General features: G+C 37.0%; 1 protein-coding gene across 1 annotated transcript in view; it reads right to left on the bottom strand.

Moving 5' to 3' along the window:
- tmem132d.S (transmembrane protein 132D S homeolog) overlaps window positions 1-26,316 on the bottom strand; it is a 419,848-nt gene that overhangs the window by 273,683 nt on the left and 119,849 nt on the right. The window contains exon 2 of the mRNA XM_041580339.1: window positions 18,867-19,752. Coding sequence (XP_041436273.1) covers window positions 18,867-19,752 — 886 coding nt within the window. The remainder of the gene's footprint in view (window positions 1-18,866; window positions 19,753-26,316) is intronic.

Raw genomic sequence — 26,316 nt, 5'->3', positions numbered from 1 at the left:
AATCACATCATAAATATATACAGAATCATAGGACAAAGAGCTTAAGTGCTATGTGGTAAGATACATAGTGGGAAGAAGGTCCCTGCCCTGTAGAGCTTACAGTCTAATTGGATGGGACCCTACTACAAGTTGGAGATAAAAAAGTGCACAAGGTAAGGCATTTTAGTTTTTTCTTGGAGAGATTAAGAGAGGATTCCTTACGGAGGAATTCAAGAATGGAATTCCAGAGATAAGGAGCAGCAAGATAGAAGGGTTTGAGATGAGAAGTGGCAGTGGATGTGGATGGTGTGAAGAGAAGGTGGCTCTGAGAAGAGTGAAGAAGATGACCAGGAACGTATTAGTGAGACAAGAGAAGAAATGCAGTGAGGAGCAGAGGAGTGAAGGGCTTTGAATGTTAGTAGAAGGGTTTTATATGCTATTCTTTGTTTAACAGGCAGCCACACTAAGGATTTTAGTTGGGGTTGAGCAGGTTCCCTTTTAGGAGAGAGCAGAAGGATCCTGGTACCAGAGTTTAAGATTGATTGGAGGGGAGAAAGATGGGAGTCAGCAAGACAAGTTAGGAAGAGATTGCAATAGTCTAAACGGGATAAGATAAAGGCATGGATTAGTGTTTTGGATGTTGTTTGTGAAAGAAATGGGCGTAACTTGACTATATTGCGGAGGAAGAAACGACAGGTTTTGGCAGTATTATTAATATGGTTAGAGAAGGAGAGGGACTGGTCAAAGATGACCCCTAAGCAGCGTGCTGACTTAACCGGCTTAATAGTCATGCCATCAATAGTAATGGTGAAAGGAAGAGAAGGGCTCAGTTTGGGTGGAAAGACCATGAGCTCAGTCTGTGATCTGGGTTCGAACGTCAGAGGTTAGTGAGGGAGTGTTTAAATCTATCTGAATGTCATCGACATAGAGGTGATATTTAAGGCCAAATGAAGATATAAGCCCCCATATGTAATAAAAGGCACTACGTTTGCCCAGGAGCAGTAACCCATATCAACCAATAAGATGTTTGCTTTTAAACAGGTGACCAGTAAATGCTGCCTGCTGATTGGTTGCTATGGGTTACTGCTCCTGGGCAAAATTAGTGTCTTTTATTACATAACCCTGTATGTCTCCTAAAGAGAGAGAGTGTACAAGGAGAACAACAGAGGACCAAGTACAGAACCCTGAGGCACCCCCACATAAGCCTGGTATTTGTCCTGGGTGTTTGTTAGCATTTGAAAATTATTGTTAGGAGCCCCTAAGGTGTTTAAACATGTGCTGGGGGTGCTGTGTTATCCACAGGAGAGAAGGAGGTATATGGATTTAAGGGTATGTCTTAATATGACTTAACTTTTTCACATATGAGTGATATCCCTGCAGTTAGCACTGAACATTTATTTTTTGGTGTGCTATTAATGAGAACATGGTCTTGTGGTAAAATGGGTGTGGTTTAAAGTGGGTGTGGTCTAAAACAGGGAGTTGCTAACACTTCCATTATCGGCCCTCCACCATGTAAATTTTGGCCCTCTGTACCACAAATGATGGACAGCAGTGTCATAGAGGAAACTACACAGGAAAAAAACATACAAAATAATACTTAAAAAATAATATATATATAAATACTCTAGTATGATTAAATATAACTTACACAGGAAAGTGTTAGTAAGGAAGATTTTTGATTGAAGGTGGACAGTTCCAACAGTTTTAACTTTATAGTGGAATGCAAAATTAGACATATGCCACCAAACTGGATGTAATCAACCTGAAACACGACGACTCTCAACACTTTGACAAGCAGAGTCCTAGCAACAAGAAGATTAGCGAAAAAGCAGCTGGATAGATTGCTCAAAAATGCCAAGTTGCAAACATTTTAAAAAAGATCTCAGCAAATTTTCTTTCCTGCATGTTGCATTTTACAGTGACAGTTTATTAACATTCTTTCAAAATAAGTACAGACCAGAGAATAAATAGTGGATAAACAGAAAAGAGGAAGTGTTGGCATTGTTCATTTGTTTCTGATAAATGCCATTAAATGATTAATGTGGGCTGGCTTGTATAGGCTGCCGATTAAAGTAGTATATTCTTTTCTCCAGGCAGACTTAGTTGTGCAGTCCTAATCAATTATTTGCTCTGATACAAGTCTTATCCCATAAATTCTAATCTGCGCAGCAGCTGAAACATGCTGCATTTTTTTCTAGCCTGGATATTTACAAAATGCATTTCCATGAGCAAATTAAAAAGACTTTAATGATATTAAAGAGTATTATTTTGAGCATGTTCTGCCACAGTGGATAAGAAAAATGCTAAAACACTGGGGTAGAAGTTTGATAAGGGCCACAACAGAGGCAGCCAGCTGGGACCCCGCCAAACAGACAGATGAGTATCTCGCCTGGGCCAGAATAATCTATTCTAAAGCAGTAAAACAATGAAGATTACATTCGTCTAGTGTACAGGGAAACATATAAATTAAATGTCTGGTGCATCGAATAATGATTTGCATCTTGGCTTTCACAATGGCCCAACACTACATTTCTACACAATGATCTAATGAAAGCAGACAGCTCTACAGGGACGGTGATCTTTCATATTATATCTCAATTTGCAAATTACTTGAGAAAACTCTGCAGGAATATCATTATTGTTCATACAGTTACTTTGCAGAATTACATTCTACAGAGAAAACAGTAATGTGCACCTGTCTAAATAAATTCCATATGCTCCCAGTAAAACTGAGAAACATGAATACCTTCCTTGTTTCTGGAGAGACAGAAGGAGCTACCTTGTATATAATTTGCACAGCAATTTAAAAAAAATTGAATGGTCTTACTCCAAACTACAAACTCTATGAGATAAAGCCTATGTGTTCAGCCTTTAACTGTATAAAAAATGTTTGCATGAAAAAATATATAATTGTATGTCCATATAGTTGTAGGTCTGTCATACCCAACTTGAATTGTATTATTGAATTGGGGTGTTGGATGCAACTTATTGATAAAAATAAACTGAAACCGGAGAATGAGCAGTTCTGCTAACCAGCTGTGGGGTATCAAGTAGTAATTGATTTGCTAAATTATAAAGAATCAATTCTGATTTAGAACAAATTCTGTGCCTTGTTATTCAAGTACATGTGAACCCAAAAAATTATTGTTTGCCTAATAAAAGAAAACACAATTGTAAGCAAATTTCCAATATTAATTTATTAAAAATTGTTAGTGCTTTAAAGGGGACCTGTCAGCTTAAGAAATAATTCCAAATTCTTTTCTATTGTATTGAGCAAAATACACTTTCCTTACACTATGGGGCATCTGTATCAAGGGTCGAATTTCGAATTGAAAAAACTTTGAAATTCAAATTCAAAAAGACCAACAGAAATTAAGTTGAAGGTTTTTTTTGGTCGAATAGGTCAGTTTTCGATTGATGGAAATTTTTCCCAAAAAAAACCTTAGATTTTTCAAAGTCCATCAAATGACTCCAAGCAGGTTTTAGATGGTGAATGGTCGAAGTAGAATTTCTAATTCGCCGCGAATTCGCGCCTGGCGAATAAATTCGCCCATCACTAGCAGTGACATCCAAGAATTGCTGAAAGGAAAGGGAAAGTAATTGACTGCTCCAAATATATATATGCCTCAGGAATAGAGGCAGGGCAGGTAATATTTGACTGACAGCTCAGATATTTAAACGCTTTTACAACAGGTATTAATGTTTTAATAGCAAAATGTGGGTTCCATGTTTAATTTGCAAATGATTTCCAATATCCAGCTTTTTATGTGTAGACGACACGTCGACTTTAAAAGTTATTTGTAAATATAATCTTGGTTGCTACTTTTTAAACAATGTCTCATTCTGCAAGACAGATCTGTCAATCCTTTGGCTTATGGTACATTGTTTCAAAAGCCACAGCCACCAGGGCAGAGGATAGAAAGGGACAGACATACACTGCTTTTAAAAGCAATACATATACAAATAACTTAAAAACCATAAAAAATGGTAATGAATGTATATTGCAAAGTTGCTTAGAATTTTAATAGGCAAAAATATTTTTTTGGTTGACATTTAATACTCTTTCTATCTTAAGAAGAATGGAGTCACAGTATTAAATACCAACCATTATGTTGAGAATCACTGTAATGCTAAATCAAGGCATTCAAAGAAAGAAAGAAGATTTCTTTTCAGACAGGAAATAGAAAACAATTATGAAAAATTGTATGAAAAAGTGTACTATATGTAAAAATCATGTGCCTCTTATAGAGCTCTAACAACAGTTTTCCTCTTCTGTGAATCAAAAAAATCCACTAATATAACTGTGTTTGCTATTTAGTAGCTATTATCCGCCATTATATATGAAGTTTTTGCATAGTCTCCAAGTGCTTTCTTTTTTACAGTTGCTTTTAAAAAACTTGAGGATTTTGGTGTATAAGCAGACAAAGTTATCTTAAAATGAACACACTTGACCTGACATCCCAGTGCCTAATCAGAAAGTGTTTTGCCATTATCAGAGAGTGGTTTTCCACAAAGACTGCACACTTCAGCCACTAAAATGCTTTTCTTTCCAGTGCTCATTTGATAAACAGCCTTGGTTGGCTTTATAAATGTGCCAATGTGTTCCGGTTAGTGAATAGTCTAGGATTTTTTCACCCCCTGACATTGCTTTTGTTCTTTAGTAAACTTTTAGTGTAAATATTTTAAATGCATTGAAAGGAAAGTTTTTTCCACCTCATTTGAGTGTAATTCACACAGCATTTAAATGGCCTTTTAGCCTTTGCCCAAAAACCTATTGCCTGCAGACACAGGAGAAAGGATATTGAGATTTACACTGATTACACTTATAAGCATAGCTTAAAAATGATAAAGTGGGTTTATGGACTCAACACACTTTAAAAGACCAGAGGGTTTTAATCTCTGGGACATTAAGCATTGTACTTCACTGTGACATGTGCACTTCACTACATCACATGGTATACATTTCATCTGTTCAGTTTGTAATTCCAGCCCAACAGAGCAAATGTAGTGGTAGATGCACTTTAGCCAACTGCCTTTGGTGATGCATAAGAAAGTCTGATTCCAAGTCTTCATTAGTAGCTGCTGATGGTTTCCAAAGGTGGATGCTGACTTTTGGTGAAGAAGCAGAATTTGCCTTTGTTGTTCTTCATCCTCTTTAATTAGCAGTGTGAGCTAAGAGTGGAACTTAATGAGACTGTCCTTTTGTTCACTGTGTTTATTCCTCAATATTAAAGGGATCTCTACCCAGAAACACTTTCTTGCACAATAAAACAATATAATTCTAATTACAAAATAAACTGCATTAATAAACTGGTTTTAAATGTATTTTGTAATGTCATTACTGTTGAAAGCAGTATTTGTGTTGCACTTTCAACAGACTGCTTTCAGTAGCAGTTGCATTTACAAAAGTTGTGAAACCACTGAAAACATTTTATTTGACAAAAATTGGGAATAAGCATCTTATTGTCTTTGATCTCAAACTGTTTTGGGTGGAGACCCCAATTAATTTCTTGAGTAGGAAAATACTTGAAAAAAAATCTGAATTGTACATTTTTTTTGGTTCCGAAAACTGTAACTTTTTTTTCAGTTTATCACATGAAAACCACAAAATCGTCAAATTATTGAATGAAACCCAGCGCAGATCAGGATATCTTCCAATTGTAAACACCTACCGTTGACTTCTACATGAACTCGGCAGAGTTGGAGTACTTTTTTATTTGGACTTTTAACACCATTGGGATTTAACAAATCTCACAAAATTTAAATGAAAAAAATTAAAATTTCAAGCTATTTTTGTATACCTCGACTAGGAAATAGTCCAAATTCGATTTGAATTTGAAAAAAAACGAAAAATCTAATATCAAAATTTTTCATGTACTGTCTCTTTAAAAATTGGACTTCGATCATTCGCCATCTTAAACCTGCCAAATTGCTGTTTAGCCTATGGGGGACCTCCTAGAATCTATTTGGAGTCAAATGGTGGATATCAAATTTTTTTTGGGGAAAAACTTTGATTTGAATTCGATCAAATGCGCTATTACTTTGATTCGTACGATTCAAATTCGGCCAAATACGGACCTATTCGGCCAAAAAAAACTTTGACTGAATTTCGGTTGGTCTTTTTGAATTAGAATTTTGAAGTTTTTCAAAATCGAAATTCGACCCTTGATGAATATTCCCCATAATAATTGTTAACCTCCAAACTAACTGCGCTCAGCATTTTAGCAAAACAAATAAGCATTCTACCCAAATCCCATCCGAACTGACTGAGGCTTAGCCCCTCATTGCACAGGGTGGAAACCACTGACATGTAGTGATGTTAGGTTGGTGGTCAACTCCCTTGGTGTCATTTACCCATCTTGCAAAAAAAAAATTGGAAAGGCGGCACTCCGATTAAAAAGAAAAAGGTGGTTTATTGCAACAGGTCACAGACTGACATTGCCTGACGCGTTTCGGGAGCAACACCCTTAATCATAGCCTATGATTAAGGCAGTTGCTCCAAAAATGCGTCAGGCAATGTCAGTCTGTGGCCTGTTGCAATAAACCACCTTTTTCTTTTTAATCGGAGTGCCGCCTTTCCAATTTTCTTTGCAATTGCGCTCTCTGCACTAAGCGACATGGACTGCCCCTGCCCTCTCCGGCGCTCTAAAGGTGAGTGCCGTGGGGAGGGGCGGCAAAAGAAAGCCGCCTCAGGCGAAATAATGGCTAGAATCGCTCCTGCATGCAAATGACGAAATAATGGCTAGAATTGCCCCTGCATGCAAATGAATATAAGACAATGCTTATAACCCATCATTTAAAACACACACAAAGATGCAAATGCCGCCTCGGCCGTGAAATCTCACAATCCTCATTAGATATTTACATATAGAGAGCATCTATTGTAACTGTATCAGTGTATCTCTAGTACCTATGGGTGGCAACAAAATGTTGCAGTCATCAAGCCTTTTAGTGTTACTGAGTTCTCTGACAAATATTTCCAGCATAAAATGTGAAAATTAAGATCTATAGGTTCCATTGTATTTTCCCCTTTAGAAAAAATTCAGAGCTTAATAAATAACCCACATAGAGTCTGAGAAAACTCATAATTCAGGCTTGTCTTTCTTTCTCTTTTGACTTCGGGAGCTGACCTTGTTTGGTTTGCAGTTTACAAATCTGATTACAATTGTTCATATTTGTAACTTCTATTCCATTATCCTATGACAATCTTAAATACCCTGTTTGTTTTCTGATTTATTTGGTGAGCCATACATACTGATACTAAATGGATCCTAAATCTGTACCTGATAAGGTAACGCATAACTTAAGGTGTTGGATTAATGAACTTTCCCCAAAGAATCTAACTTTAATTCAAGTAAATCATCAAACATTGGGGTTTGGTGTTTAACTTAAAAATATTTTTGTTGGGTTGAGGTCAAAGCTAGGTGCTTGCTAGTTAAGTCCTTCCACTTCCATTTCAGTCATTTCAGTTTGTCAATACAAATCCTGTATGGACCTTACTTGGTGCATGGGGGCATTGTCATGCTGAAACATAAAAAGCCTCCCCCAAACTGTTGCCATGAAGCCTTTGATAGAAGGGGGTGCAGGTCTGGGTGCAATTGCAACCCCTGAACGCTTGGTAGTTACACCACTTATTAATATTAAATACTAGGTAGATAGTACAGATTGTTTCTGTCCTGTAACATATAATATGTTCTTGCATACAAGTCTGGATTTTCTTTTCACTATCATTGATATTTTTGTTGCCTTTTATATCTTGAGAGACATTTTTATGCAATCCATGTATTTTTGTCTGTCTATGCACCTCTTACCTTAAGTACTACTTTAGGTATCCTTTTATCTAGTGTTATGTGCCATGCATTCAATGTGCTGCTGTTTCTCTGTCACATTTGTGGAATACATTGCTGTAGCTTCTGTATAGGGCTAAAATATGCTCACAAAAGTAGTGGGCTCTCATCACTGCTCTGCATCCCTAATATGAGGATGTTACTGCTTCCTAAATTGATATGTTTGTCCTTTTCTGCTCGAGTCTTATTGCTGGAGAACATATTGTACTACTGTTTTTTCTTGTTTTATTATAAAAGGTCAATTCCTTTGTCTTATTTTAACCCTATGTATTACTCTACCACTTCTCTACCCATAACGCAGACATCTTTCTTTCAAGCCAGAGAGTGTGTTTCTGAAACCATACAACCATGGATGTCTATCAGACCCTGGGCCCAAAAATATGGAATTCCTAATTCAAACTTTCAGCTTATATACAAACAATCAGATAAGCACATTGTATTTTATTTGTAATTTACATTTTCCCCAGCAGGTCTTCCAAACTGGAGGCTGAAGAGTATACAGAAGTGTGCTCTGAAGCACAGAAACTACATTATACTGCTATTCTATGTGTGGACCATCAAGCGTTGACTTAGTTGGCCAGAACTGCACCCTTCATAAAAATATATCCCTGGCACTACAGGAGTCATGTGTGTCCGCTACATAAGAGAGTGGGTGTATCTATAGATTGAAGTACCCCAACCAGGGTCAGGACAAACTATGATGTGTTTCCAGGAAGTTCTCTGCACCACAATAACAACTTTTAGAAAAGATGGAGAGGTTGATTTATGCATATAGTCTGTCAGCCAAGTGCAACTTCACACAGGCATTCTGTATAGCATATTTGATCTCTGATCTGCTTGGAAACTCTGCTGAAGTGTTAGGTGCTTCATAGTTCTGAAAAGAACACCATTTGGGTTTCTGTGTCCTGAAAAAAGCACAGGTTGATCTTCAAAGCCTGACCAGTGATCCCTTCACACCCAGAAAAGAGTGCGCTTTTATACCTCAGGATTGCCATATGGCCTTTACACATGCACTGAAAGATGTACTTTACAGAAGCACTACTCTCTGCTTTCATCTTTCTACAGCACTTCCTGTCCATCAGCAGGACTTCCTTCCTTTTACCCTACAGGGTGGGGACTCCTCTTCCTCCCCTCACTTGCACAGAAACAACCCAGAGTAGACTAAAAAAAATAACAGCCTTTCTATATTTGTATTTTCCTTTCCTATTAATAACACTGGCATCAAATATCAAATTTATAATATAATATATAATATCCATAAGAGTTAAACAGAGAATGGGACAAATATTCCCAATTTTACCTACACAACATACAGCAAATCCTGTAATTCCACATGTGATTTGATGGGTATTACAGTAGTTGAAATGATCTCTGAGGAAATAATAATTATGCACACAAAGTTGAACATTTGGACACAGGAAGTCAAAAAGGAGTTCCAATACTATTTATATAAACTTGGATGCATATATTGTGCAATAAATATCTTGTTCACACACAATAAACTATTTGTTTCAGCAGACTAAGTTTAAACTATTTGTTTACAGCAGACTAAGTTTAAAAAGTATAACTAGGTGACAAAATCAAATCTTTCATTCTATAATAAAATAAAATATTCATTACAATTTGCCAATTCCTCTAGCAAAGTCACCAAACATTACTATTTTGGATATACACTTTTTTATAGATAAATATATCATATAAATTGATGTTTTTTTCCGTACAAGGATTTTCTAGTTATGACATTTCCAGTCATAATCATTTTCAGCGAGATGGTAGGATTAAAGGAACCGAATTGCTAAATGCATATTTCTTGATGAAAGTTTGATCCAGGAGAGCCTAGATAATTTACACTGAAATAAACAGCAGAAGAATCACAATCATCCATCGGTTTGTACATTATCCAAAGGCAAATTTGTTTCAGTGATATTATCAAGACGTTAGACCCAAAATGTCCTGCATATGCGACTTTAATGAGGAATCATCTTGATGAGCTTACTGAAATCATCACATAAGGCTTTACCACATTCATTAAGAGCCCAATGCATATCACAAATGTGCAATAACTTTGACGAGCTGAAACAAGGGTATAAAATCCACTGGCCAGTGGCTGGTTTATTGTGTTTCACTTTGCAAGTCATTAGAACATAGGGGGAAATTTACTAAAGGGCAAAGTGGCGTACGCCAGCGTGACGTAATTTTGCCACTTCGCCGATTTACTAACGGTAGCTGGTGTAATTTCTCCAAGGAGATAGACTCTGGCGCAACTTCACACTCTAACACCAGGCGAATTTTCGGTCTGGCGAAAGAGCATTACTACGCAAATACTGTAAGTTTTTACTGACCGTTACCTCTATCGCCAGACTTGCCTTCGGTGCGAAGGCAAAGTGCAATAGAGTAGGTTGGAGTTCCTCAAAAAAAGTCCCAAAAAATGCTGGCGTTTTTTCCTATTTAAGGGGTGATAGAATGAAAAAGATTGTAATTTTTTTTTTGGGGTACCCTCCTTCTCCCGTAAATTTGCTAAAATATGGCACCTAAACTATACTGTGGACACATGTGTAGTGCATTATAACAACTTTATATAATTTTATTAAGGTTCCCTGGCCTTGTGTAGTGTAATGTATTTGCTGCAGTATATACGTCCATTGTACTTTAACTACACGCCGTATGCTAATTAGCCAACGCTAGCGTAACCTCGAACTGCTGATCGTAATTTCATTGGCGTAATTTCACCAGTGTTCAGTATCATGTGTGCAACTTCGGATCTTTGCGAATCAGCGTTGTCCAGGCGAATTTACGCCTGGCGAAGTGTTGCAATATGCGCAAAGCCAGCACTGGCGAATTTTTGGCGGTTAGCGAATTTGCCCCATAGAGAGAACATAGCAAAATCAATTGCTTTGTTATTAACAATGGGCTGTCCAACCAAAAGCCTGCAGGTTGTGTTCCAGTTCAGTATTATAGCCAAAGGGCTACATAGTTTTTGTAGGATATTATATTAACATTCATCTTTTAGATAATTGACATCATCACATGGAAAAAGTTTGAAAGCACTGTATTAGCAGTAACTGGTTCCATATTACAAATTATCACCAATAATTCAATAAGCCTAATATACATTTTGGTATATTATCATCTGCAGTGTTTGAGTTTGCTTTCTGATTTCAAGGAATCTGTATTCAACTGTAAAAACGACACAAAAGTTATAATAAGTATTAAACTCTTTAGAGGCCTGAAGATCACCTGCTGCATGAATTTATAAATTACATTTTCCAGAAGCTGTAGGAACAATAGAGATGCTGATATAGTCTCTGGCCCCTACGATAATCAAGATCTAGTGAGTTTGTAGAGTATTTCAAGGAGGTAAAAATATTACCATGGCAACAAACAGATTGCATTCAATCAGCAAATAGAATGTATGTAACATGCACGGCAGGAGACAATACATTTTCTAAAGAATAAAAAGCATATTAATGTCTTATTGTGCATGTCTTTTCTTTTCATGTTTTTGTCAGATTTCCTTTGTTATATTTCTTATATGTATGTATACAAAATGACTGTATTCAGAAAAGTTTAGTAGACTAATTTCATAATGTATCACTGTGAAAAACAACCAGTATATATTATTTTTTTTTATCTTATGTCAGTACATTTCAAGTATTGTTAAAAGGCTATTGTTATGGGTAAAAAATGCAAGCTTTACGTTCATTTTTCAAACATATACAGAGCATGCTTTTAGGTATTTGAACCTTTTATGTACATGCTCCAGTCCTTAAGAGGGATATAAATGAGCTGGAGAGAGTGCAGAGACTAAGTGCAACTAAACTGGTAAAAAGGGATGGAGGATTGAAACTATGAGGGTAGACTGTCAAGGTTGGGCTTGTTTTCTCTGGAGAAAAGACACTTGCGAGGGGACATGATTAGTCTTTATAAGTACATTAGAGGACATTACAGACAGATAGCTGGGAAGCTGTTTGCCATAGAAAAGGCCACTCCTTTAGACTTGAGGTATTGAACTTTAATTAAAGCAATGCAAATACAGTATATATATATATAGTGAATAAAATACTATTATAAAATATAAGGATATAAAAGTCATGAAACCCCCTAAGGTGACTTTAAATATCCCCATATTTTATAAAACAGGGTACTTTATTTATTATAATACACAAGGTTAAGTGAGTCACGTGACGTAACCGATTTGGGGTCGAGGGTTGAAAAGCAGGAAGGGGGGTTCTGTTTGGTTATGTTAGACATCCAGTCACTCCAGCCTTTATACATTACATTTTTGCCTAGCTAACTGTATTAGAAACATTTTTTATTTTGCACAGCCTATCTATTTACCTAGTTTTTATTTTTATACTGAACTGTTCCTTTACAGAACTGTAAGTTCAACAATAGAGCTTATTTATTATTTATTAAAGGATAGACAAAAGCACTAGCACACTAAGGGGAGCAAAATGGAGCACTGAGAGCACCTGTAGGCAGTTAGGGCAGTGCCCCAAAAAATTGCACTCTGTAGTTAAAATTTACAAAGGGTTTACCCTGCAGTTTTGCCTTGTGTACCAGAGAACGCTCTTGAGGTAGTGCTGGGCCCCTGCATTCTCACCCTCCTGCAGCAGTCTCCTGCAATGGAGCAGGCACTGAGCCTCTGTCTTCTTATGGTAGCTGGCATGTTTGTTGTCAAGTTGCTTCCTGCTGGCAGGGGGCTGGATGGATGATGTTGGGGGGCAGGGTGGTCATGTATTATGTGTGGACTTATGACACCAAGGGTTTAAATGAACAGTAACACCAAAAAATGAAAGTATTTTAAAGTAATGAAAATATCATGTATTGTTGCCCTGCACTGGTAAAATATAGTTCATATAAACAAGCTGCTATGTACCAATTGCAGAAATTGAAAAAAAGCTATATAGCACAGGTTAAATAGTGGATAGCAGATAATACCGTTATGTTCTACAGAGTTTATCTGCTATCTGCTGTGTAACCTGAGCCATTTCTCCTTTGAATGACTGCCCCCATTGCTACACAGCAGCTTATTTATGTAAACAAAAGTAGCGTTTCTGAAGCAAACACAGCAGTTTTACCAGCGCAGGGCAACACTGCATTATATTTGTATTACTTTAAAACACTTTTATTTTTTGATGTTACTGTTCCTTTAACAACCCTAGTTGTTAGCAGCAGCCTAGCAACAAAATTAATACTAATCTTGGGGCTGCATGAAGTTTTGAGGCAACTTGAAGTCATCAGAAGGAAGTATAAACTGGAAACTGACAGAGGAAGTCAGGAGGAGAAGATATAAGGTTACGGAGATCAGGTAGTTGCACATTGGCCCAGATTGCTGGAAAGTTCAACCAAAAGCGATTCTTCAGAACAGGCTTCTGTGCCCGGAGGAATAACCATCTGCTGGGGGATCCCCACCAGAGTGTCTGAAGGGACTGTTTGTCACACAGCATGCCTGCAAGTGCTAAACTCATCTGTAGATGCACAATACAGGACTAGATGTGATTCTGGAGTAAGAAATAACTCTTAAAGTGACAGTGTGCTAAATGAGTGCTTGAAGATTTACAGATACTATGGGGTCTTATTTACTAAAATATGAAATTTCTCACTATTTTATTAAAACCACTTTGACCGAACTCCCGTGCACATTTTTACTATATTTACCAATAAATTTACTAAAAATTATCTGGTGTGGGAAAAATACAGATTTGATGCCCAAATACCACGAATTAATCAATTTATTGTACAAAACCCAACGCAGATCATGATATCTTCCAGTAGTAAATGGGACATCTGCCATTGACTTCTACATGACTTCAGCAGGTTTGAAATAGAATACTTTTTTATTTGGACTTTTAACAGCCTCTGGGTTTAAGAAATCATGAAAAACTCCCCATACAGCTGTGGAGTGGCTCAGGTTTGTCCCGTGGCAACAGATGAGCGCCACATGTGGAGTGTAACACCATGAGAAGTGCCATGACATGGGCAGCTTCAAGTCTTGGCCCCTTTACCCCAACCATTGTCACCCACTTTACTAAACACAGCCAGACACAATCAATTTGTATTAAAAAGGCTGCAGCCAAATTATTCATGTAACTTTACATTTTCCAACATAATAACATTAAAATAACTATCCAGCTTATTCTCCACCACTAGCCAGTGAAGGCTGCACTTATGAAGCTCCTCTGCTATCCATCAAATGGAAAGTCTTGAGGCTAGTCTCCTTGTCTTTGACCCTCCCTTTTAAACAGCTGGTAATCTCCACAACCCCTAGCCTCATACCTACACAACTTCTGCCACAACTCCTGTCCCCTGGTTCCATGCCCCTACTTCCCTTCCATGTGGCTGCAACTATTAATTTACTCCTTCTCGGTTGTCCTTAACCTAATACCGTAATTGTTCAAGACCCTTAATGCTCTGCCCACTTAATTCCCTCTATCACCCTCTAACCAATCCCTTGCTGCACTTCATCCCCCACAACCCCTTGCAACTTATACTTTATTGGGTCCAATTCCTAGCCTTGTCAGGGGGCTGACTCTTTACTTCCCTAAACAAGATAATGAGAGACTTCTTGGAAGGGAAAGGGACTGCATCCATGGAAATGTATGCTCAGTACAGAGATTTAGTTTGATATTACTTGGTACAAACTATAGAATTGTTGCTTTGGTTGAAACTAAACTTGTAAAATTTCCATTTTGCTGGTTGTGCTTACCTTTACATTAGACAATTTCCCTTTTGGCTCCTAGGTCACATCTCTTGCAAGCTACATAAAAGGTGATTATCAAATATTTTATTATGGATAGTAACAAAGAAAACTGTGAAACGGTGTCACTTCCCAATCACTTTAATGCAAACCACATTACCCTGAAGGTAAATTAATTTTTGGCCTAAAAACACTGTCTTACATAGTTAAATTTTCACATAGTTAAATTGGGTTTAAAAAAGACAAAGTCCATCAAGTTCAACTCCTCCAACAGCATCAGAAGTAATGTTATAGGTGACACCAGCCTTAAACTGAAGGTTAAGGCTCATAGAAGCTAGAGAAATCTAAGGATGACAATATCAAAGAGAAATAAAGAGAAATATATATATATATATATATATATATATATAAATATATATATATATATATATATATATATATATATATATATATATATATATATATATATATATATATATATATATATATATATATATAAACCAATAATACCAAGGAAGGATCAGAACTGAACTAAAAGGTTTAGCACTTCTGGAAAGAAGATGAACGGACAACACACATACTGTAGAGTAAGCTTCAGTGAGAATGGAAAATGTGGAAGATGACGGAATATATATCAACGACAACAGTTCAATTGTATAGGTAATCAGTATACAAACACATTTCTAACAAGTGAAAAAAACCTGCTGTCTTATTCTTTCGAAGGGCATGCATACTGAAAACCTAGTGGTCTTAATGTGAGGAGCGTGCGATAGCGATCCCGTCTTCTTTGGCACGGCAGCCAAGATGGCGCCACCCATGCGTCATATGAGTTGTGGCAATAACATCATCATGCCATGGTCACAGCACCATGGTTTGGTGCCAAATTTGTAAATAATTGACACCCAGGATCTGGGTTCAATGCCTGAATATAGGTTCAGCTACTGATTGTTTCCTGGATCCTAACCTTCTTACTTTGCCTCCTGACTTTACTACTTGCTGCCTGTTCTGACCTTTTTCCTTGAACACAACCAGACCCATCTTTAACTATTCAGATATCACAAATTGGGCTTCCTCTTTGGTTTGGATTTTACCTTGCAAGAGCCGCTAGGCCCTTACACTCGGGGGTAGATGTATATCTCCTGAGCAGAATTTTTTTATAAAGGTCATTCACATTCTAACAAAAAGTAACTGCTATCAGCTTCAAGTTGTTGCATTATATACAAACTGAAATACACTTATCTAGATCTTGGTTTAAGAGATGGAAAATATCCAAGATCCTGTTGTAGGTACAAACAATTTATTAACTCATAGCCAACCTTATAGAATACAATGTTATGATACCAACAAAGGAAGAAAACCCTGAAATGTTTCTAGAAATAAATGTGTATCGTTTAGAGAAAGAATAGCACTGGAAAAATATTCATATCTTTTGTTGTGAAGGAGTTAGAAGGACTTTTGTAAGTGCATACCTGGGTCTATCTATTGTAATCCATTGATGTGTTTCTAGCTCAGTGTCGCATGAAAAAGAGTCAGTAGTCATTTGTTCTTTTGCTTTACAGCCCAGCATCTTGATGATTTGTTTACACAAGAAAAGCCTGTGATTATAGTACAGCTTCCCCTTTCTTATTTCCCCAGGCTTTAAAGCAATCATTAGTCATTTAGATAAGGGCCGGTGATTATTCCTAATTTTCTGCTATATAAGCAGCTACAATCCTAACTGAAAGCAGGTACAATTAAACATATTCCCTTATGCAACTAGAACAAGTGACTATACCTAAATACAGTTCATATAAATCAATTATTAACATTAATCTGGTTATCTCAGCTGCTTCCAAATTGAATGTCAAGCTTTGTGGAAGTTATTATTATGGATTTTGAATTAGCTTTTTGAATTAAGATTTTAACAGATATATCCGTAAACACTTGAACTATTCTATGGCAATTTCAGTAATCATTTTCATACTTGTTATTAATGGATGCAACGGAAAGTTGCAATAGCTCTTACAAAAGAAATCTTAAACAAAAGCTTTGCTTTAACATTTATTCAAAAAATACAATTAGTTGGGTGACATAAGGTCAAGTTATCCAACAAAAGACCCACTGAAAAATATTAAGAGCCTTAACACATACCAGCATTTCCATACACTTTCTCATTAATAGACAAGAGTAGCTATGCTTTCATTTAATGTACCGACATTTCATATTATTTGACAAATTTAATATAACATACATAGTAGGAATAAGAGTTCTTCAAGCAAGCATTTAGTAGCACAGATCTGAATTTACTGAGTCCAGAAATTAATTTAACACTAGGGGGCACATTTACTAAGCATCAAGATGCTAAGCTTTCTAAACTAAGGTCTGTTGGGCTTAATGAAGTTGTTTGCACGTGGATAGGAAACTGGCTACAGGATCGGGTACAGAGGGTGGTTGTTAATGGGACATTCTCTACTTGGAGTAAGGTTCTTAGTGGGGTCCCCCAGGGCTCAGTATTGGGTCCACTTTTATTTAACTTGTTCATTAATGACTTAGGGGAGGGTATTGTAAGTAATGTATCAGTGTTTGCAGATGACACAAAACTATCCAGCCCAATTAATTCCATCCAGGATGTGGCATCCTTGCAAAATGATCTTGACAAACTGGCAATCTGGGCAGCTAAGTGGCAAATGAGATTCAATGTTGATAAATGTAAAGTCATGCACCTGGGATGTAAAAATATCCAAGCCACTTATACCCTTAATGGGACTGCACTAGGCCAATCCATTATGGAAAAGGACCTTGGAGTCCTTGTAGATGATAAACTTGGCTGTAGCAAGCAATGCCAGTCGGCAGCATCAAGGGCAAATAAGGTCTTGAGCTGTATTAAAAGGGGCATAGAGTCACGGGAGGAGGGGATCATTCTTCCACTGTATAGAGCACTTGTAAGGCCCCATCTGGAATATGCCGTACAGTTTTGGTCTCCATCACTCAAACAGGACATTATTGTATTAGAGAGGGTACAGAGAAGGGCAACTAAGCTGGTAAAAGGTATTGAAAATCTTAGCTATGAGGAAATACTGGCCAAATTGGGGATGTTCACACTGGAGAAGAGGCGCTTAAGGGGAGATATGATAACTATGTATAAATATATAAGGGGATCATATAATAATCTCTCTAATCCTTTATTTACCAGTAGGTCTTTCCAGCTGACACAAGGTCACCCATTCCGATTAGAAGAAAAGAGGTTCCGCCTAAATATTCGGAAGGGGTTTTTTTACAGTGAGAGCTGTGAAGATGTGGAATTCTCTCCCTGAATCAGTTGTACAGGCTGATACATTAGATAGCTTTAAGAAGGGCTTGGATGGCTTTTTAGCAAGTGAGGGAATACAGGGTTATGGGAAATTGCTCATAGTACAAGTTGATCCAGGGACTAGTCCAATTGCCATTTTGGAGTCAGGAAGGATTTTTTTCCCCTCTGAGGCAAATTGGAGAGGCTTCAGATGGGTTTTTTTCTGCTTCCTCTGGATCAACTGGCAGATAGGTAGTTGATAATAAAAAAATAAAAAAAAAATTAAAAAAAGGTTGAACTCGATGGACATGTGTCTTTTTTCAACCTTACTTACTATGTTACTATGTATGAGTGAAGGATTCGAAGTAAAAAAACTTCGAATTTCGAAGTTTTTTTGGGGGGTACTTCGACCATGGAATAGGCTACTTCGACCTTCGACTACGACTTCGATTCAAACTAAAAATCATTTGATTATTCGACCACTGATAGTCGAAGTACTGTCTCTTTAAAAAAAACTTTGACTACCTACTTCGCCACTTAAAACCTACCGAGCACCAATGTTAGCCTATGAGGACATTCCCCATAAGATTTCTAAGCAATTCCTGATCGAAGGAAAATTGTTCCATCGATGAATTAAAATCCATCGATTCGAAGGATTTAATAGTTCGATAGAACGATTTTTCCTTTGATCGTTCCATCGAAGTGTTTGCGGTAAATCCTTCTACTTCGATATTCGAAGTCAAAGGATTTTACTTTGATGGTCGAATATCGAAGGCTAATTAACCCTCGATATTCGACCCTTAGTAAATGGGCCTCTGTGTGAGCGCTTAATATCTTTCTACCTTTATTTTTATATACACTAATGAACCATCTTTTATGATACTAATATCATAAATGAGCGCCATGTTCAAATGTTAATTACAGAACATTGAATCAATTAGCACAATGTATTATAACAGTAAGCTTCATTACAGCTAACACTGTCGGTCCATTAATGTTAAACTGAATTTCTGGAAGAACAACATTAGTTTATAATGCGTTTTTTTTCCAGCAAAATGTAAGCGGATCTTACCTTAATTTGAACTTCATTTGAGTTGAGTTTTTGAAAATGAACACAAAGAATGTTAAAATGTCACCTTTCCTTACACTCCGAAATAAGGAACGGATCACTATATTACCATCCAATTGTATTTCATAGAAAGAATGGTTGTTGTGGGACTGATAGAGGTAAACACTTCCAATCCTCTGCAGTGGTGGCCCAGTGTCATCCATGTAAATCTGTTGTGGCTGAATACCACTTTTCCTTTTATCTTCTTTGATACATTCTCCCTTTTCATTACTTGGGTGAAGGGCATAGTATAATTCTACTTTGCTTCCCTCTGGCTGTTCTGACATCCTTCTGTGACCAACCATCACGGTTGGTGGGTCAAACCAGCTAGACAAAAGCTCCAACTCCACCATGCACAACCCTAAATCCCCAGTTAATTTGCAGATCCCCTTTACTTCTCTTGTCTCACGAAAAGCAAATGCCTTTACACAAGGAAGTTTTTCTGTGGTGCTGTAGTCATCCCAATCTCTTCCCACAATGTAAAACAAAATCTGAACTTTGGGTTTGGCAGCATAAACTTTTTCATTTAGGATATAGGCTTTAATTTTCCAATTAAAAGTAAATTTCTCCATAGATTCAAAATGGCCATGCATCAAAAGTATATCTGGTGGTACTGGTTGTTCTATAACAAATGGTCCATAGTTGACATTGATTACTGGTTGTTTCTTTGCCTTATAAACAAGGAACGACTCAACTCTGGATTGCAAAGTAGTATTCCTCATGATGTCCTGGTTTGCTTCTTTAAGGGAGAAGGAAACATCACTGTGTTGAATGGTATAGCTCACTGGAAGGTATGTTGGAAGCAAAGTAAACCTCTGTATGCTGTCCACTATCCCACGACTTTCTGTCACTGTCAACAAAATAAGAAATATATCAATGATTTCAATTGGAACAAGGTTTTTATTAACTATAAAATATAGAAATGAAGAACATCAGAGAGACAAAACGCTATTTACAAACTATAAGGTTTACTTACTAACATAGATACTAAATTGCGCAATGCAGTCACACATACTGTAGCAACCAGTCAGGGCTTTGACTTCATTTTCTTTTGTAGTAAGCTGTTAAATACTAATTGCTGTTATGGGCACCTATAATTGCAAATTTCCACCTGTGGGGCAAATTCACTATGCATCAATTCGCTAGCGTTGGTCATTTTCGTTACTTCGCAAATTCACTAACGAACGATGTCGTAAATTCGCTAGTGTTACTTCGTACCCTTACGCCTGTCGGACGTAACTACGCAAATTCACTAACACACGCATTGTACTGAACGCTACCTTTTACGCTAGACTTCCATCGCCACCTCAGACCAGTCGAAGCGCAATAGAGTAGATAGGGATTGCTTCAAAAAACGTTCAAATTATTTCTAAGTCCCAAAAAACGCTGGCATTTTTTCTATATTATGGGTGATAGGCTGAAAAAGATCAAAAGTTTTTTTGGGGCTCCCCTCCTTCTCCCCTACATTTCCTAACTCATGGCAACTTAACTATACAGTGGGCACATGTGTAGGGCAAAATAAAAATTTTATTTGATGTTTTGAAGGTTTCCCAGGCATTTGTAGTGATTGTACGTATTCCTCCATTGAAATTTGAATTTGGCGCCGAATGCAAATTAACCATTCGCGTAGTGAATCAACGCTAGCACAACTTAGCAACCTTACTCTACCCCTGAGCGCAACTTCGGATTTTAGTGAATTTGCGGAGCGCTGGCGAAACTACGCCTGGCGAAGTGTGGCGAAGTGCGGCGAAGCTACATCTGGCACAACTACGAATCTTAGTGAATTTGCCCCTGTGTCTTTTAACAGAGGGGCTATAAAACCTACAGTCTTTATATCATCACAAGTTTTGTAGCCCCATGGTGTAATTCCTAAGAGATATTGAATATTTTGTCACCACGTGTAGCAATATATTTGTTCTTATTGTTATTTCTCATAATGTATAGTTTTTATAAAACTAGGACTAGGAATAGAACATCAGCAATTAACATGGGTAAAATTCACTAGAAGGCAATGGGACTCAATGAGGGATCACATGCATAGGACAATGTCAAAACAATAATAATATATACCCACTCCTGGTTTAAATTATACACCACATGTGTGTTACAGGGGATATGCCAGATATGCTATTTTACCTGTTCCAGTATTTTCCACCTTACACTTTCAGGAGATTTTTATTTTTGAAAGGGTATGCTTACTATCCGCTTAGGCAAACATATAAGCCATGATCCAGGCAAATGCAAAAATAAGCAGAAACAAACCACATGCTGTAATGGAATCGCAGGCACCTCCTTCTTTGGCAGAGGTTAAAACAAGTGTAGATAATGGAAACAATGTGAATATGGAATAGCCATCATACAAAACAAACCACTTTCCTGAACTCTGATCTACCTGGTAACTGCTGGAACTGCTGGCAATGCAGGAATAATTAAAGTCAGAGAAAGGAATAGCTAGAAGTAGTGGTACAATGGTCAGCACTGCTTTCTTATTACAGTATTGGGGTCCTGGGTTTGATTCCAGCATCGAATACTTTGGAAAAGCAAGTTGCTATTGAAAGTTCCTATAGAAAATGTCTAAAAACATTCTTAATAAATCAGATGAAAGTGAATGTAGTACAGGCCAGGTCAGGATAACCGACATTACTGCCCATGTTAAATACACTGTTCAAATACATGTCTACTTTGTTTAGGGGCTTTTGCACAAAATGCCATTTCATATAATAGCATGCAATTCTGGCAATGATTTATTTTTCTGTTACAATCACACTATACTATGGTATTTTAACTTATGTTAAGAAAGTTGTCTAATGGGATGTTGTAAGTAAACAAAAATCAAAAAGGCAGAACGGTTTTGTTTATTTTTGTGCCCCTGAGGAAGACACTTAAAGGAAAACTATACCCCCCAAACAATGTAGGTCTCTATTAAAAGATATTGCATAAAACAGCTCATGTGTAAAACCCTGCTTCATGTAAATGAACCATTATCATAATAATATACTTTTTTAGTAGTATGTGCCATTGGGTAATCATAAATAGAAAATTGCCATTTTAAAAAATAAGGGTCGCCCCCTGGGATCGTAGGATTCACTGTGCACACATACAAACCACATGTAAGGTCACATGAGCCAATTAACAGACAGAGTTCTGCCTTTTGCTTCCTCACTTCTTCCTGTTACAGTTAGAGTTGTAGTATTTCTGGTCAGGTGATCTCTGAGGCAGCACAGATAGAGTCACGAAATGGTGGTTCAAGGCAAGAGATGTAAAAGGGCAATATTTATGGAAATATATATTCCAGTTTGGTAAGATTCTTTAATATGTCATTCAATTTGATATAAACTATCTGTTGCTTAAGTATTCATTTTGGGGGTATAGTTTTCCTTTAAGGTCGAAACGCGTTGGGCTCACTTTATTGTTTAATTTTTTTGTACATTATTTTTGTATAATTTTCTTTTTCTTTTTTGTAATAAATTTATTGCATTTTCAAATCGGGTGTGCTATCCATTATTTTGATATTTGTAATACATATGGAGACCCTCATGGGGAGTCACCTATGGATTTAGCACCCTGTAGTTTAATTTTAGAGTGTGCACCTTCTATCTTTATTTTGTGTAAGCTACTATTAATCTTATATAAATCCTGCAAAAAGCTGGAGTTGTTTACATTGGGATGTGATCATTACGAATTAAAAAGGGACCAAAAGTTTTATTTTTAAACTGAAATACCTGATTAAAATAAACCTGTAAATCTGTGCTGTAGGGACAAGCATTGCTCCATTGTTAAATAATCGATTTTGTACTTGAAGTCTTCTGTTTTTCAGAGAATCTGTGCACCACTCACTATAGAAAACAGAAGGACTTCAAGTCCCATATTCACAGTGGAATAAGTATTAGATAGTTTCAAAAAAGATCTGAAACACTTGTTAGCATGTGAGTATATACAGGGTGCTGACATTAATATTTTTACTATTTTAAACTGGAGACAGCTTTGGGGGAAAAGTCCTGCTGGAATGATTTGAGCATAAGATTGAGTTCCATGGATGTGTTTTAATTCAGCTGCAACTATGCATGTCTTTTTCAAACGTTTCTATTAAGTAACTTTATGTATGACAAAAATACATAATTAGAAAGTTCTCTGCAGTTTCAAGGCAGTAATGCTAACTATGCCACATGTAGTTACTTGCAATTCCTATTATCAACATCGTTTAAAGAAAAGCTCCACCTCAACATTAGTACTACAGGCCAACAAAAATATTTGTTTTAAATACATTTTATAATGTTTTTCCTAGACATTTTAATTCAATCGCCTAAAACACACATCCACATAAACAGGTACTGCTTTCTATTCCAAGTTCAAATAATCGCATTCACCAATCCATTTAATGCCTGAAAGGCAACACTTCTGAAAGTAACTAATATCAAGTTGATCCAGGACATGTATGTTGCCCCTTGAAATCAAGTAGGAGCTTTATTCCTATTCTGAGGCTTAGTTTAAATACCTTCACTTGGATCAGGAAGGTGTCACTTAGAAAAGGTTGGATTTTGCAGAATGTGTGTCTGAAAACACTACTACAAAATGTCGCCAACTGTCGAGGTTATGTAGAAGTGAATAGGATTTGTCCTTTTCCAATTGTAAAATATAGGAACAGCATTACAGTCCAATACAGTTCTAATCCAATTGGACTGATTCATCTTCTACGTGCTGTTCCTATATTGGATATTTGTAAAAAGTCATTTGTTGGTGTTTTCTTCATTTAATAAAACGTGCTGTACTATATACCGGTTTATATATTTTATGTCCAACCTGTAGAGCACTGAAACATTCTCATACAGCTGAGGCATCTGAAGATCGACTGCAGTATTATATGCATTATGCATTACATGCATCATCATTCATTTTCATTCTGCTGGATACTGGTCTATAGCTGGTGAGTAGGCTAACGCACACCAATGAGTTACAAATGAGATACAAATGGACAAGGCACTTTAAGAGGATTTTATTTGCCATACTTCACACAAACTTGTATATATAAAGTAATTTTAAAACTTACTACACTATATATATTTTTTTTATTTAATGTGCTCTTCCTTGTAGTTTAAAAACGTTATTATCCAAGTGCTGTTATTTATGGCAGTTAGATACAGTATTTTGACACAAATGAACCTTGTTTTTTTATATAAATGGGGTATCAATATGTTTCCTAGAATAGCCTTTTTTGAACAGAAAAAGATAAAGATATACAGGTAAGGAACCTGTTATGCAGAATGCTTGGGACCTAGTGTTTTCCAGATAACGGATCTTTCCGTAATTTGGATCCTCATACTGTGTCTACTAGAAAATCATGTAAACATTACATTTCAGTTATCAAGTACAAGGTTTTATTAATTCAGAGAGAAAGGAAATCGTTTTTAAAAAATTGAATTATTTGGATAAAATGGAGTCTATGGGAGATGGCCTTTAGTAATTCTGAGAATTCTGGATAATAGGTTTCCGGATAACGGATCCAATACCTGTACATCTTAATCTGTACAAATATACTGTTTAATTAAAAAAAACCTTGTGTTTTAATGCTCTCAGAAGATAGATTAAAGATTAAATAGATTCCTGCAAGACTCTGCAGCATATTAATGAATACGACACCAGAGAAATATCTTGGAATGTTACTGCTTATGGAGTTCCCAAACACCTGCTAACACAGTAATGGTCATATTTCCAGTGTATTTCATTTGTCATTTAATTGCTTTAGACAAATCATTTGCTGAATAATATGTTCCCCAGCTAAGTTGTTAAGGTCCACTTACTGGAAAAGCTTGCTTGCTGCTCTGGAACACTGTATTTCTCATTATGGATAGTGTTTTGTGTAAAACTGGCCCTAAAATGGATTTGTAAACCAGAACTAAATGTATAACCTAATATTGACCATACTTGTGTAAAGACATACTCTCTTAAGCAATGATCCATGCCACTTCTGTCAACTAAATCTTAGTCTGACAGCTTTTAATTTTGAACCTATTAACAAGAAAGCAATACATTCAACTACTAAACCTAAATAATGGGAGATGCTACAAATCATCGAAATGGAATTTAAAGACAGTACAGTCTCCAACACTTGGATTTTACAATGCATATTGTTATAGATTCTTGGATGAACCATCCAGGCCCATCCATATTATGCACACATCTCTGAACCGATCTTTGGGCTCAGGCAAAATAGCCAAAAAAAGATGCATTTTTACATTTAAATGAAGGTAATTTACAAACATGTTCATAGGAGTCATTTATGACTGCAATTGCAGTTACAGTGCCTTGCAAAAGTCTTCACCCCCCTTGTCAGTTTTGTTGCCTCACAACCTGGAATTAAAATGGATTGTTTGAGAGTTTGCACCATTTCATTTACAGAACATGCCTACAACTTTGAAGATGTTTTTTTTTTTTAATTGTGAAGCAAACAACAAATAGGACAAAATAACAGAAATCTTCAGCTTGCAAAACTGTTCATCCCCCTAAAGTGAGTACTTTGAGACACATTTTATGGCAATTACTAGTGATGGGCGAATTTATTCACCAGGCGCGAATTTGTTGGGAATTTGCGTAGTTCGCCGCCGGCAAATAAATTTGCCAAACGGCTGCGAAAATTCGCCGGTGTCAAAAAAAAGGACGCCAGTGTATTTTCGAAAAAAAAAACAGATGCCGGCGTAAAAAAACGTCATTTTTCACCGTTTTGCGAATTTCACGCAAATCTTTGCAGAGCCACATTTTACAGCAATTACTAGTGATGGGTGAATTTATTTGCCAGGCACAAATTTCGCGGGGAATTCACGAAACAGCCGTAAAAATTCGCTGGCGAAAATTCGTCTGCGTAAAAAAAATGGACGCTGGCTGGCGGACGCCTATGCATTTTTGCAAAAAAAACGGATGCCGGCGTAAAAAAAAAACTGACGCCCATCACTAGCAATTACTGCTGCAAGTCACTTTGGATCAGTCTCTATGAGTTTGCCACATCTTGCCACTGGGATGTTTGCCCATTCCTCAAGGCAAAACTGCTCCAGCTCCTTTATGTTGGATGGTTATCGCTTGAGAACAGCAATCTTCACGTCTGACCACAGATTCTCAATTGGATTGAGTTCTGGACTTTGACTAGGCCATTCCAACACATTTAAATGTTCCCCCTTAAACCACTGGCGTGTTGCTTTAGCAGTGTGTTTTGGGTCATTGTCCTGCTGAAAGGTGAACCTCTGTCCCAGTCTCAAATCACAGGCAGACTAACACAGGTTTTGCTCAAGAATATCCCTGTATTTAGTACCATCTTTCCCTCGACTCGGACCAGTTTCCCAGTCCCTGCTGCTGAAAAACATCCCCACAGCTGCCACCACCATGTTTCACTATGGGGATGGTGTTCTTGGGGTGATGGGATGTG

Source organism: Xenopus laevis, chromosome 1S (genome assembly GCF_017654675.1).
Source record: "Xenopus laevis strain J_2021 chromosome 1S, Xenopus_laevis_v10.1, whole genome shotgun sequence".
Lineage (NCBI taxonomy): Eukaryota > Metazoa > Chordata > Amphibia > Anura > Pipidae > Xenopus > Xenopus laevis.
The sequence above is the reverse complement of the archived record's forward strand: the minus strand, read 5'-3'. Positions and strand labels throughout refer to the sequence as shown.